The sequence below is a fragment of the Oncorhynchus tshawytscha genome, linkage group LG03 (assembly GCF_018296145.1).
Source record: "Oncorhynchus tshawytscha isolate Ot180627B linkage group LG03, Otsh_v2.0, whole genome shotgun sequence".
NCBI classification, from domain to species: Eukaryota; Metazoa; Chordata; class Actinopteri; order Salmoniformes; family Salmonidae; genus Oncorhynchus; species Oncorhynchus tshawytscha.
The window spans coordinates 5496949-5511868 of NC_056431.1; the positions used below are offsets into that span (position 1 = coordinate 5496949).

Consider the following 14920-nt stretch of genomic DNA (forward strand, 5'->3'; position numbering starts at 1 on the left):
CATGGTGCTGAACTGGGTGTTGAGAGTTCTGAACTGGACAGTAAGAGTGCTGTCCATGGTGCTGCTGGACAGTGAGAGTTCTGTCCATGGTGCTGCTGGTCAATGAGGGTGCTGTCCAAGGATCCTGAACTTGACAGTGAGGGTGCTGTCCATGGTGTTGAAGTGGACTGTGAGGGTGCTGTCCATGGAGCTGACCCAGTCAGTGGGAGTGCTGTCCATGGCGCTGAACTGGACAGTGGGGGTGCTGTCCATGGTGCTGAACTGGACAATGAGAGTGCTGTCCATGGTGCTGAACTGGACAATGAGGGTGCTGTCCAGGAATCCTGATCTGGACAGTGAGGGTGCTGTCCAAGTATCCTGAACTGGACAGTGTGGATGCTGTCCAATGTGCTGAACTGGACAATGAGAGTGCTGTCCAATGTGCTGAACAGGACAATGAAGGGACTGTCCATGGTGCTGAACTGGACAATGAAGGCGGCTGTCCATGGTGCTGAACCGGACATTGGAAGTGCTGTCCATGGTGCTGAACTGGAACTTAATTGCAGCGTAAAGCATTTCACTTCACCAATGTTATGGCTTTAATGCTTTCATCAGAGTGTTCTCTTTTCATAGAATACATGAAGGTCACCTTAGGGACCATGCAGATAGATACACAAAATTCAAGTAAATTACATTTTAAAAACGTGATTTATCCCAGAGGGGTGATTACTTCTACAATACTTCTAATCTAGTGAAGGACCATATGTGAGCACTGTCACACACCTTCCAGTTGGCAGAACAGCATAGTGACATCACTGTGGCTGTGACCTGAAGTCAACTGGCGCTTCTGGAGTGTCATGCTAACATCTGGAGCTGACTGGCAGAGAGGACATGGGACTGCCAAGTTTAGATGAGTCCTATCACCTCTATTTTTGGATATCATAATTTCCATTAAACCTCTTGTAACTACCCATCCCGGATCCGGGAGCGTAATCATCAACTGACACTAATTAGCATAACGCAACGGACATAAATATTACTAGAAAATATTCATATTCATGAAATCACAAGTGAAATATATTGAAACACAGCTTAGCCTTTTGTTAATCACCCTGTCATCTCAGATTTGGAAAATATGCTTTACAGCCAAAGCAAGACAAGCATTTGGGTAAGTTTATTGATAGCCTAGCATAGCTTTATGCCTAGCTAGCAGCAGGCAACCTGGTCACGAAAATCAGAAAAGCAATCAAATTAAATCGTTTACCTTTGATGAGCTTCAGATGTTTTCACTCACAAGACTCCCAGTTAGATAGCAAATGTTCCTTTTTTCCAAAACTATTATTTCTGTAGCTGAAATAACTCTGTTAGTTCTTCACGTTTGGCTGAGAATTCAACCGGAAATTTGCGGTCACGACAACGCTGAAAAATATTCCAAATTAGCTCCATAATATCGACAGAAACATGGCAAACATGGTTTATTATCAATCCTCAAGGTGTTTTTCAAATATCTCTTCGATAATATATCAACCGGGACAGATGGATTCTTAGTAGGAAAGAGAGAAACAATAGCCGCATTTGTCCTTTATACACAAAACACTCTGAGAGACTTCAGCTGACCACTGACGCAATGTTGATGTTCAGGCTCATTTTTTTTTAAAGCCTGAAACTATGTATTGTGACACTAGACACATTAGGGAAACCATAGAAAAATGAATCTGGTTGATATCTCATTCACGGCTCAATAGGGACGCATAGGAACGCAGAGGATCTAAATAAGAGTCACTTCCTGATTGGATTTTTCTCAGGCTTTCGCCTGCAATATCAGTTCTGTTATACTCACAGACAATATTTTTACAGTTTTGAAAACTTTAGAGTGTTTTCTATCCTAAGCTGTCAATTATATGCATATTCTAGCATCTTGTCCTGACAAAATAGCCCGTTTACTTAGGGAACGTTATTTTTCCAAAAATGAAAATAGTGCCCCCTGGTTTTAAGTTATCCCCTCTGTGAATTGGAGGCGTCTGGTTCACAGTGAGTAGTAGTTTCCACCATATAGCGTCTACCTATCCAGGCCTATCACATCAGTGGGGGGGAGTGAGGGAAAATAGTGTCTGCTAAATGACTGAAATGTAAATGTAAGTGAGTGACGGCAGCAGGGAGGGGACAGCTTTTAGAAATACTGCAGAGTTGGGCTGAATCTTCACTGACCACTCCTTGTGTGTATTTCTTCCATTCATTCTTCATATCTGACTTCTTGTCTTGATTACTCCCTTACTTTTTTTTGGACCTCTCCTCCTCCTCTCCTGTATGTCTCTCTTCTAGTCACTCCTCTCCTCTCATCATACCTCTCCTCCTCCTCTCCTGTATGTCTCTTTTCTAGTCACTCCTCCTCTCCTCTAATCATACCTCTCCTGTATGTCTCTTTTCTAGTCACTCCTCCTCTCCTCATATCTCTCCTCCTCTCCTGTATGTCTCTTTTCTAGTCACTCCTCCTATCCTCTCATCATCTCTCCTCCTCCTCTCCTGTATGTCTCTTTTCTAGTCACTCCTCCTATCTTCTCATCATATCTCTCCTCCTCCTCTCCTCTCTGTTGCTCTTGTAGTCACTCCTCCTCTTCTCTCTGTCTCTCTTCTAGTCACTCCTCCTCTCCTCTCTGCCTCTCTTCTAGTTACTCCTCCTATCCTCTCATCATATCTCTCCTCCTCCTCTCCTCTCTGTCGCTCTTGTAGTCACTCCTCCTCTCCTCTCTGCCTCTCTTCTAGTCACTCCTCCTATCCTCTCATCATATCTCTCCTCCTCCTCTCCTCTCTGTCTCTCTTCTAGTCACTCCTCCTCTTCTCTCTGTCTCTCTTCTAGTCAATCCTCCTATCCTCTCATCATATCTCTCCTCCTCCTCTCCTCTTATCATATCTCTCCTCCTCCTCTCCTCTCTGTCTCTCTTCTAGTCACTCCTCCTATCCTATCGCATCATATCTCTCCTCTCCTCTCCTCTCCTCTCCTCTCCTCTCCTCTCCTCTCTCTCTCTCTCCTCTCCTCTCCTCTCCTCTCCTCTCCTCTCCTCTCCTCTCTCTCCTCTCCTCTCCTCTCCTCTCCTCTCTCCTCTCCTCTCCTCTCCTCTCCTCTCCTCTCCTCTCCTCTCCTCTCCTCTCCTCTCCTCTCCTCTCTCTCTCCTCTCTCCTCTCTCTTCTAGTCACTCCTCCTCTCCTCTCTGTCTCTCTTCTAGTCACTCCTCCTATTCTCTATGTCTCTCTTCTAGCTATTCCCCCTCCTCTTTCTATATCTCTGTCTTTAGTCCGTTCTGTTCCCCCTCCTCTTTCTATATCTCTGTCTTTAGTCCGTTCTGTTCCCCCTCCTCTTCTTTCCATGTCTCTGGCTTTAGTCAGATCTATTCTGCTCTGTATCTGTGAATGAATGTCTCTGACTGGTCCTCCTTATCTAGCCCCAGATTCTGTACTGTCATGTCTCCTCTCCCCCCCCACACACACACACAATGTCGCCCCCCAGGCCCATGCGTCTCCACTCAGCTCTGGGGGCTCCGCTGAGTCACCACACAGGGAGAGAAACATGACCAGGTGAAAATGGTGGAGGAGAGAAGGAGAGAGGGAAGGACACTGAGGAATGAAACGGGAAGGAGGAGGAAGGGGAAAACATTGGGAAGAGGGTGAAAATTAAGATGTCAGAGGGAGAAAGAAGTAGGGGGAAGACGTGAAGAGAAGGAAAGAAACAGAGGGAAGGAGAAAGAAGGAAGTAGAAATAGAGGGAGAAGGAGAGAATTAGAAGGATATCCAATTAGGAGGGAGACAGTCTCTGAGCAACACCATTTCATCAGTATGTTAAAGTAATTATCACCTAATAATCCACAACAGCAAATCAGTAGTATAAATAACATATGCATGTAGAGTTTTGCTAGCCGTTTCCATAGTTATCCTCCGTTCACTGTCTGTCTGTCTTCCTTCCTGCCTTTGTCTTCGTATCTGTTTCCCTCTGTTGAATCTGTCTCTCTCCACCCTATTCTTAATTCCCTTTTCCCAGCTCTTGAATTCCCTCTCCGCCAGCCTGCCTCCATCCCTTCCAATCCTCCAATCCCTCGCTCACAAAGACAGGCTCCATTCACTCTTCCCTCTCCATTCATCCCTCCTTCCCTCTACTTTCATCCCTCCTTCCCTCTACTTTCATCCCTCCTTCCCTCTCCATTCATCCCTCCTTCCCTCTACATTCATCCCTCCTTCCTTCTCCATTCATCCCTCCTTCCCTCTACTTTCATCCCTCCTTCCCTCTCCATTCATCCCTCCTTCCCTCTACATTCATCCCTCCTTCCCTCTACTTTCATCCCTCCTTCCCTCTACATTCATCCCTCCTTCCCTCTCCATTCATCCCTCCTTCCCTCTACATTCATCCCTCCTTCCTTCTCCATTCATCCCTCCTTCCCTCTCCATTCATCCCTCCTTGCCTCTCCATTCATCCCTCCTTCCCTCTCCTTTCATCCCTCCTTCCCTCTACTTTCATCCCTCCTTCCCCTCTCCATTCATCCCTCCTTCCTTCTCCATTCATCCCTCCTTCCCTCTCCATTCATCCCTCCTTGCCTCTCCATTCATCCCTCCTTCCCTCTCCATTCATCCCTCCCATTCCCCTCCTTCCCTACATTCATCCCTCCTTCTTTCTCCATTCATCCCTCCTTCCCTCTCCATTCATCCCTCCTTCCTTCTCCATTCATCCCTCCTTCCCTCTCCATTCATCCCTCCTTCCCTCTCCATTCATCCCTCTTCCTTCTCCATTCATCCCTCCTTCCCTCTACTTTCATCCCTCCTTCCCTCTCCATTTATCCCTCTTCCCTCTCCATTCATCCCTCCTTCCCTCTCCATTCATCCCTCCTTCCCTCTCCATTCATCCCTCTTCCCTCTACTTTCATCCCTCCTTCCCTCTCCATTCATCCCTCCTTCCCTCTCCATTCATCCCTCCTTCCCTCTCCATTCATCCCTCCTTCCCTCTCCATTCATCCCTCCTTCCCTCTACTTTCATCCCTCATTCCCTCTCCATTCATCCCTCCTTCCCTCTCCATTCATCCCTCCTTCCTCTCCATTCATCCCTCCTTCCTCTCCATTCATCCCTCCTTCCCTTTCCATTCATCCCTCCTTCCCTCTACTTTCATCCCTCCTTCCCTCTCCATTCATCCCTCCTTCCCTCTCCATTCATCCCTCCTTCCCTCTCCTTTCATCCCTCCTTCCCTCTCCATTCATCCCTCCTTCCCTTTCCATTCATCCCTCCTTCCTTCTCCATTCATCCCTCCTTCCCTCTCCATTCATCCCTCCTTCCCTCTCCATTCATCCCTCCTTCCCTCTACATTCATCCCTCCTTCCTTTCTCCAATCATCCCTCCTTCCCTCTCCATTCATCCCTCCTTCCCTCTACATTCATCCCTCCTTCCCTTTCTCCATTCAGCCCTCCTTCCCTCTACATTCATCCCTCCTTCCTTCTCCATTCATCCCTCCTTCCCTCTCCATTCATCCCTCCTTCCCTCTCCATTCATCTCTTCCTTCTCCATTCATCCCTCCTTCCCTCTCCATTCATCCCTCCTTCCCTCTCCATTCACTTTCATCCCTCCTTCCTCTCCATTCATCCCTCCTTCCCTCTCCATTCATCCCTCCTTCCCTCTCCATTCATCCCTCCTTCCCTCTCCATTCATCCCTCTTCCCTCTCCATTCATCCCTCCTTCCCTCTCCATTCATCCCTCCTTCCCTCTCCATTCATCCCTCCTTCCCTCTCATTCATCCCTCCTTCCTTATCCAATCATCCCTCCTTCCCTCTCCATTCATCCCTCCTTCCCTCTACATTCATCCCTCCTTCCTTCTCCATTCATCCCTCCTTCCCTCTCCATTCATCCCTCCTTCCCTCTCCATTCACTCTTCCTTCTCCATTCATCCCTCCTTCCCTCTACTTTCATCCCTCCTTCCCTCTCCATTCATCCCTCCTTCCCTCTACTTTCATCCCTCCTTCCCTCTCCATTCATCCCTCCTTCCCTCTACATTCATCCCTCCTTCCCTCTCCATTCATCCCTCTTTCCCTCTCCATTCACTCTTCTTCCTTTCCATTCATCCCTCCTTCCCTCTACTTTCATCCCTCCTTCCCTCTCCATTCATCCCTCCTTCCCTCTACTTTCATCCCTCCTTCCCTCTCCATTCATCCCTCCTTCCCTCTACATTCATCCCTCCTTCCCTCTCCATTCATCCCTCCTTCCCTCTCCATTCATCCCTCCTTCCCTCTACTTTCATCCCTCCTTCCCTCTACTTTCATCCCTCCTTTCCCTCTCCATTCATCCCTCCTTCCCTCTACATTCATCCCTCCTTCCCTCTCCATTCATTCCTCCTTCCCTCTCCATTCATGTCTCCTTCCCTCTCCATTCATCCCTCCTTCCCTCTCCATTCATCCCTCCTTCCCTCTCCATTCATTCCTCCCATTCCCCCTCTCCCATTCATCCCTCCTTCCTTCTCCATTCATCCCTCCTTCCTTCTCCATTCATCCCTCCTTCCCTCTCCATTCATCCCTCCTTCCCTCTACTTTCATCCCTCCTTCCTTCTCCATTCATCCCTCCTTCCCTCTCCATTCGCTCCATTCACTGCACAACATCCAAAAATATGCCTTCTCCCCAGCATGCTTTCCAGTGGGATGTCACTCTGGGTAGAAGCTGCCCATAGCCACAGGTCTAGAATCAGCTTCCCCTCTCCACATCCTATCCTTAACCATTAGTGTGATAAATGAGAAACTGAGCATACACTGGAAGCTCATCTCCGATGAAGACAGTTACTCTGAAACAGCATTGAGGACCACTGACCAAATGACTCTTCAGGGTGATGTGAGGACACAATGGACAAGAGCAGTGTACAAGAGCAGTGGACAGGCTCCATTCACTCTTCCTTCTCCATTCATCCCTCCTCTCCTTCATCCCTCCGATTGTGTCGCAAATGGGTGATGAATGAACACACAGGGTGAATTAACACACACACCCAGCGTGCTGACTGGGGAGGGAGGATATGCAGTGCAGTGTTGGCCAGTCAACAAGCACTAAGGCCTGGAAAGTTAATGTCGGAATCACAATGGAACCTGTATGTGTGCTTGTTGATGATCATTAACTTGGCCCTCATCATCTCTCTGCCCTTCGATCTTTTCTGCGATTGGTTCCCAAATGCATGTGTTGTAACTCCTTTTTAGCGACAAAATGACATATTTGTGTGACCTTGCAAAAAAGCACATGTTAAATTTGCAGTTTCAATGTGAGATAGCTGTTTTCACATGTATTAAATGTAGAGTTCACATATTAACGCCATCTTTTCACATGTGCCTCACGAAACTTTTACATGTGAAAATCTCACTTTCTCATGTGGAATCAAATGTAAAAATGTAACTTTCACATATGATTGTTTTTCACATGTGAACTTGCAATTCCACATGTAAAAGTGAAAATCTCATTTGCAGTCTCACATGTAAGAAAACTCCACATTTACTCCAATATTTGTAAACCAAGTAAATGTAAACAAACACTGTATAGCTTAAAAACGATATAGGTTAAAACTATCATTTTGATATCATGGATGGTCAGTCCAGAGTGCAGGCTATGGATTCCAGAGTGGTTGCATTTCTCCAGTCCCATCCATCAGCTTTTTACCTAAACTGTGCCGGGGAGCCCACTTTGTTCATGTTTCAATTAAGGATTGCCGACAATTTTCTAGTGAGTAACTTACTTTTGTGCCATTAAAATATCAAAATATATTTAAAAAACTGATGTCAAAAACACAATTCTTAGTATTGCAAACAAAAAAAATGATATTGAAAGCAAAACATAAACCCAAATGTATTGATAGTAAAATATATATTGCAAGAGTACATCATTTGTAAATGGATGAAAAACAAATATTTTCTGTGAAACATTTGGTATGATACTGTAATTAAATAAAACGTCTCTCTCTTTCCTGCAGGTTTCCCTATAGTTGGTTACTTTACCCTGGCATTTGCTGTCACAGTGAAGTGTTGGTACATACCAGCATCATGGTACCCTGCATCCCACTGCTGGTTTGCCTCTGAAACTAAGCAGGGTCGTTTCTGGTTGGTCCCCAAATGGGAGCCCAGACGGGTGTACCAAAAAGCCGGATTAGTGATTTAGTGAGATCTGTCAAAACCAGAATTTGTGCAATCTCGGAATTTCCGCCTCCAGAAAGAGAGCTTGAAAGAGAGTCTTATCATCAGATTCTTGTTCTTCACTATGGCTTGTCTCCTTGGAAAATCCACTTGACATCGGAGCCTGCATTGTTCGCCGTACTTTACAAAGGGAACACATTTTTGGACCTCAAATATATCCTTTAGATATAAATCTATTTTAGAAAAATCTCTTTTTGAACATTATCGTTTTTCCGCATAATCACTCATATATCTAGAAAATTTACTCGACCCATATATAGCAAATGTAACCCAACGCGGTTTCGCGTTGACTGCCAGGTCAACTATGTGTATTGCTTAGAGATTTTCTTGCCACTGGAAATGTCCTGTACAATGTGGGCGATGCTGAACTATATGGCACCGGTGTGTAAAGAAGTCTGCCTCTCATTGAATATGTTTTTTATGTCTGTGTTGCATTCCCTGGCCATCAAGTTGTCCATATAATCAAGGAGAACTTTTAGGGAATGCAGGTACAGTAGGCTGCGATCAGTTGACTGCCAGCGATGCTTTGCTAATCTCAAATTATTAAATCTAGGCAACATGATAAAAATAATACATCGCTTAATTCATCCCGCAGATTTTCCAAACATCATTGGTGCTATAGATGGCCACATATCTCCCATTCAAACACCCTCTGGACCAAATGAAGGAGACTACGTGAATTGAAACAACTTTAACAGCATAAACAAACAGGTAGCTACTGAATATTGTAGCCTAAACTTTCACCAAACCAAATCATTTTCACAAACAGTCATTGAATTCAATGATCTTCCTTCCTTCTTTTGTCGGATGATCTGACTCCCATGGGGTTACAACTAAACATTGAACAACATTGCTGCCGGTGTTGTCACGAGAAGCACTCTATGAATTCAATACATTGCAATTGCAATTGTGACATAGGTTACTACAATTGACATATTAGGCCAACGTCTTTAACACGTAATATCACCAGCGCTGCAATAACAGTGCTCCATAAAGTGAAAGCATTGTTCCTAATTAGCCATATGTGTAAACTAGGCCTATTAGATATTGGAACCAATTAACACTGTCTGCAATTTTCTGCCAGGCTCCCTCTCTGGCTTTTGTGGCAGCAGATGTATTACTTTTGGGAGAAATATCTGAACATATTTGTTGTGTTGTACAATTGTTTCTTGTTCTAGACTTTTGAAATATTGGGCTCTGTCTTTTGACTCCATATTTGTCATTTTTCTGTCATCGAAATGAGGACCTTTTTGAATGTTGCGTGCACGCGCCAGCTGGTCAACCAATCTGCGCTTCACTTCAGCCGAATACCTTAAACAAAAAGCAGCGGTTCTGGAACCAAGAAATCCTGGACGTCCTCATCTGGTTAAGACAAGCCTGATATGTTCAGGAAATCCTGAAATTGTTAAACCATATTTCTGGAATACCCCTCAGATGTAGCTGGAAGTGGTAAAAAAATAAACTCTTAAAAAAAATGTAATGAGAGAAAACACCTGAAAAATGTACATGTGAAACTCAACAAGTGTTCGAAAACCACATGTATCTGTGTGTGTGTGTGTGCCCCTGACATGTTGTGTAGTGGTTAATATTACAAAGGGTGGTTTAGAAATAAACTCTTTCTCTCAGCATGACTTCTGAATGAGGTACCTGTCTCCCTCCCTCTCTCTTTCTCTCAGCATGACTTCTGAATGAGGTATCTGTCTCCCTCCCTCTCTCTTTCTCTCAGCATGACTTCTGAATGAGGTACCTGTCTCCCTCCCTCTCTCTTTCTCTCAGCATGACTTCTGAATGAGGTACCTGTCTCCCTCCCTCTCTCTTTCTCTCAGCATGACTTCTGAATGAGGTATCTGTCTCCCTCCCTCTCTCTTTCTCTCAGCATGACTTCTGAATGAGGTACCTGTCTCCCTCCCTCTCTCTTTCTCTCAGCATGACTTCTGAATGAGGTACCTGTCTCCCTCCCTCTCTCTTTCTCTCAGTATGACTTCTGAATGAGGTACCTGTCTCCCTCTCTCTTTCTCTTTCTCTCAGCATGACTTCTGAATGAGGTACCTGTCTCCCCCTCCTCTCTCTCAGCATTCTCTCAGCATGACTTCTGAATGAGGTACCTGTATCCCTCTCTCTCTCTTTCTCTCAGCATGACTTCTGAATGAGGTACCTGTCTCCCTCCCTCTCTCTTTCTCTCAGCATGACCTCTGAACAAGGTATCTGTCTCCCTCTCTCTCTCTTTCTCTCAGCATGACTTCTGAACAAGGTATCTGTCTCCCTCCCTCTCTCTTTCTCTCAGTATGACTTCTGAATGAGGTACCTGTCTCCCTCCCTCTCTCTTTCTCTCAGCATGACTTCTGAACAAGGTATCTGTCTCCCTCCCTCTCTCTTTCTCTCAGCATGACTTCTGAATGAGGTACCTGTCTCCCTCTCTCTCTCTTTCTCTCAGCATGACTTCTGAATGAGGTACCTGTCTCCCTCCCTCTCTCTTTCTCTCAGCATGACTTCTGAATGAGGTACCTGTCTCCCTCCCTCTCTCTTTCTCTCAGCATGACCTCTGAACAAGGTATCTGTCTCCCTCCCTCTCTCTTTCTCTCTCTGTAAATTAGTTTAATCTAAAAGTATGACTTTAAATTAAGAGTTCTCTGTGTCTCTCTTTGCTTTGTCTCTCGCTCCTCTCTGAAGACTTCATGCAATAAGTCGGACTTATCCTTGCTCTCTCTCCTTCTCCCTCCCTCCACTCCCTCCTCTCCTCCCGCTCTCCCTCTGTCTCTAGATGAGTTCGTGCAGTAGCAGAGCGCTGACCATCCTGTCCACGGTGTTTGGGGCGTGTGGTCTGCTGCTGGTGGGCGTGGCTGTGTCTACAGACTACTGGCTGTTGATGGAGGAGGGCATCGTGCTGCAGCAGAACCAGAGCATGGAGGTCAAGATGGCCCTGCACTCTGGCCTCTGGAGGGTCTGCTTCGTGGCGGGTACATATGACCTCTGACCCTCAATAGCAGTGGTGAACTGACCAATCTGCTACGGATAAAATTAGCCATAGTCAATATAGGATCAGTTCACTCCTTCTAAATCTGAACGGTAACCATTAGGGGAAAATGCAACACGGACCTTATATCAGTGCAACTTCACAATCTCAATTTTATATACTATATTATTTTTTCATTAACGTATGCAGGGGCAGACTGGCCATCTGGCATTTTGGGAAATTGCCAGATGGGCTGGTCCATTTTTTGCCTAACTTGTTTTCTTTGTGCAAAATTATAATTAACTGGCAAAACATAACAAAATGGGCCGGTGTGGGGGGCTCATAGAAAAAAATGGTCCATTGTGTTAGAAATGGTAGGACAGATTTTTGGTCCCAGTCTAACCCTGTATATATGTATCTGCCTCCCTCTCTCTTTCTCATGCAAGCCTCAATTTTATACACTCCTCTTTCTTTCCCTTTTCTCTCAGGGACAGAGAACGGGAGATGTGTGGCGTCAGAGTATTTCACTGAGCCAGAGATAGAGATCACTACAGAGAATACTGCTAATATTCTGAGTGAGTATACTGTACCCTACACATACAGATTTACACTGCACACTCAGCATATAGTTCACCAACTTGTAGCCCTAAAAACGGAAATTATTTACTTCTGGTGTGTCATTAATGGCTCGTTGGCCAAAGCCAATGGGAAATGAATTGGGGTTTTGGATAAACAGAGAAAAGAATCAGTTCTAGGGTTAACACAGGTTTAGGAGATCTTATACATTTTGTTCTATGAGATAATAGCAGTCAGTTAACATGGCATGTATTCATTATTATGAAGCAGCTTTGTAATTTATGTGTTTGTTATGATTACATACAGTTGAAGTCGGAACTTTACATACACTTAGGTTGGAGTCATTGAAATTCATTTTTAAACCAATCCACAAATTTCTTGTGAACAAACTATAGTTTTGGCAAGTCGGTTAGGACAACTACCTTGTGTATGACACAAGTACATTTTCCAACAATTGTTTCTAAACAGATTATTTCACTTATAATTCACTGTATCATAATTCCAGTGGGTCAGAAGTTTACATACACTAAGTTGACTGTGCCTTTAAACAGCTTGGAAAATTCCAGAAAATTATGTCATGACTTTAGAAGCTTCTGATGGGCTAATTGACATAATTTGTGTCAATTGAAAGTGTACCTGTGGATGTATTTCAAGGACTACCTTCAGACAGTGCATCTTTGCTTCACATCATGGGAAAATCAAAAGAAATCAGCTAAGACCTCAGGAAAACAATTGTAGACCTCCACAAGTCTGGTTCATCCTTGGGAGCAATTTCCAAACGCCTGAAGGTACCACGTTCATCTGTACAAACAATAGTATGCAAGTATAAACACCATGGGACCACGCAGCCGCCATACCGCTCAGGAAGGAGACTCGTTCTGTCTCCTAGAGATGAATGTACAGTGCCTTGCGAAAGTATTCGCCCCCCTTGAACTTTGCGACCTTTTGCCACATTTCAGGCTTCAAACATAAAGATATAAAACTGTATTTTTTTGTGAAGAATCAACAACAAGTGGGACACAATCATGAAGTGGAACGACATTTATTGGATATTTCAAACTTTTTTAACAAATCAAAAACTGAAAAATTGGGCGTGCAAAATTATTCAGCCCCCTTAAGTTAATACTTTGTAGCGCCACCTTTTGCTGCGATTACAGCTGTAAGTCGCTTGGGGTATGTCTCTATCAGTTTTGCACATCGAGAGACTGACATTTTTTCCCATTCCACCTTGCAAAACAGCTCGAGCTCAGTGAGGTTGGATGGAGAGCATTTGTGAACAGCAGTTTTCAGTTCTTTCCACAGATTCTCGATTGGATTCAGGTCTGGACTTTGACTTGGCCATTCTAACACCTGGATATGTTTATTTTTGAACCATTCCATTGTAGATTTTGCTTTATGTTTTGGATCATTGTCTTGTTGGAAGACAAATCTCCGTCCCAGTATCAGGACTTTTGCAGACTCCATCAGGTTTTCTTCCAGAATGGTCCTGTATTTGGCTCCATCCATCTTCCCATCAATTTTAACCATCTTCCCTGTCCCTGCTGAAGAAAAGCAGGCCCAAACCATGATGCTGCCACGACCATGTTTGACAGTGGGGATGGTGTGTTCAGGGTGATGAGCTGTGTTGCTTTTACGCCAAACATAACGTTTTGCATTGTTGCCAAAAAGTTCAATTTTGGTTTCATCTGACCAGAGCACCTTCTTCCACATGTTTGGTGTGTCTCCCAGTTGGCTTGTGGCAAACTTTAAACAACACTTTTTATGGATATCTTTAAGAAATGGCTTTCCTCTTGCCACTCTTCCATAAAGGCCAGATTTGTGCAATATACGACTGATTGTTGTCCTATGGACAGAGTCTCCCACCTCAGCTGTAGATCTCTGCAGTTCATCCAGAGTGATCATGGGCCTCTTGGCTGCATCTCTGATCAGTCTTCTCCTTGTATGAGCTGAAAGTTTAGAGGGACGGCCAGGTCTTGGTAGATTTGCAGTGGTCTGATACTCCTTCCATTTCAATATTATCGCTTGCACAGTGCTCCTTGGGATGTTTAAAGCTTGGGAAATCTTTTTGTATCCAAATCCAGCTTTAAACCTCTTCACAACAGTATCTCGGACCTGCCTGGTGTGTTCCTTGTTCTTCATGATGCTCTCTGCGCTTTTAACGGACCTCTGAGACTATCACAGTGCAGGTGCATTTATACGGAGACTTGATTACACACAGGTGGATTGTATTTATCATCATTAGTCATTTAGGTCAACATTGGATCATTCAGAGATCCTCACTGAACTTCTGGAGAGAGTTTGCTGCACTGAAAGTAAAGGGGCTGAATAATTTTGCACGCCCAATTTTTCAGTTTTTGATTTGTTAAAAAAGTTTGAAATATCCAATAAATGTCGTTCCACTTCATGATTGTGTCCCACTTGTTGTTGATTCTTCACAAAAAAATACAGTTTTATATCTTTATGTTTGAAGCCTGAAATGTGGCAAAAGGTCGCAAAGTTCAAGGGGGCCGAATACTTTCGCAAGGCACTGTACTTTGGTGCGAAACGTGCAAATGAATCCCAGAACAACAGCAAAAGACCTTGTGAAGATGCTGGAGGAAACAGGTACAAAAGTATCTATATCCACAGTAAAACGAGTCCTATATCGACATAACCTGAAAGACCGCTCAGCAAGGAAGAAGCCACTGCTCCAAAACCGGCAAAAAAAGCCAGACTTCGGTTTGCAACTACACATGGGGACAAAGATCGTACTTTTTGGAGAAATGTCCTCAGGTCTGATGAACTGTTTGGCCATAATGACCATCGTTATGTTTGGAGGAAAAAGGGGGAGGCTTGCAAGCCAAAGAACACCATCCCAACCGTGAAGCACGGGGATGGAAGCATCATGTTGTGGGGGTGCGTTGCTGCAGGAGGGACTGGTGCACTTCACAAAATATATGGCATAATGAGAGAGGAAAATGATGTGGATATATTGAAACAACTTCTCAAGACATTGTCAGGAAGTTAAAGCTTGGTCGCAAATGGGTCTTCCAAATGAACAATGACCCCGAGCATACTTCCAAAGTTGTGGCAAAATGGCTTAAGGACAACAAAGTCAATGTATTGGAGTGGCCACCACAAGCCCTGATCTCAATCCCATAGAAAATTTGATGGCAGAACTGAAAAAGCGTGCGTGAGCAAGGAGGCTTACAAACCTGACTCAGTTACACCAGCTCTGTCAGG

At 44.6% G+C, this 14920-nt stretch overlaps 1 protein-coding gene across 1 annotated transcript in view; it reads left to right on the forward strand.

The window, feature by feature from the left end:
* The window catches only part of LOC112244801 (voltage-dependent calcium channel gamma-7 subunit-like), a 37295-nt gene that overhangs the window by 2031 nt on the left and 20344 nt on the right, over nt 1-14920 (forward strand). Inside the window, exons 2-3 of the mRNA XM_024412602.2 lie at nt 10931-11126; nt 11611-11697. Coding sequence (XP_024268370.2) covers nt 10931-11126; nt 11611-11697 — 283 coding nt within the window. The remainder of the gene's footprint in view (nt 1-10930; nt 11127-11610; nt 11698-14920) is intronic.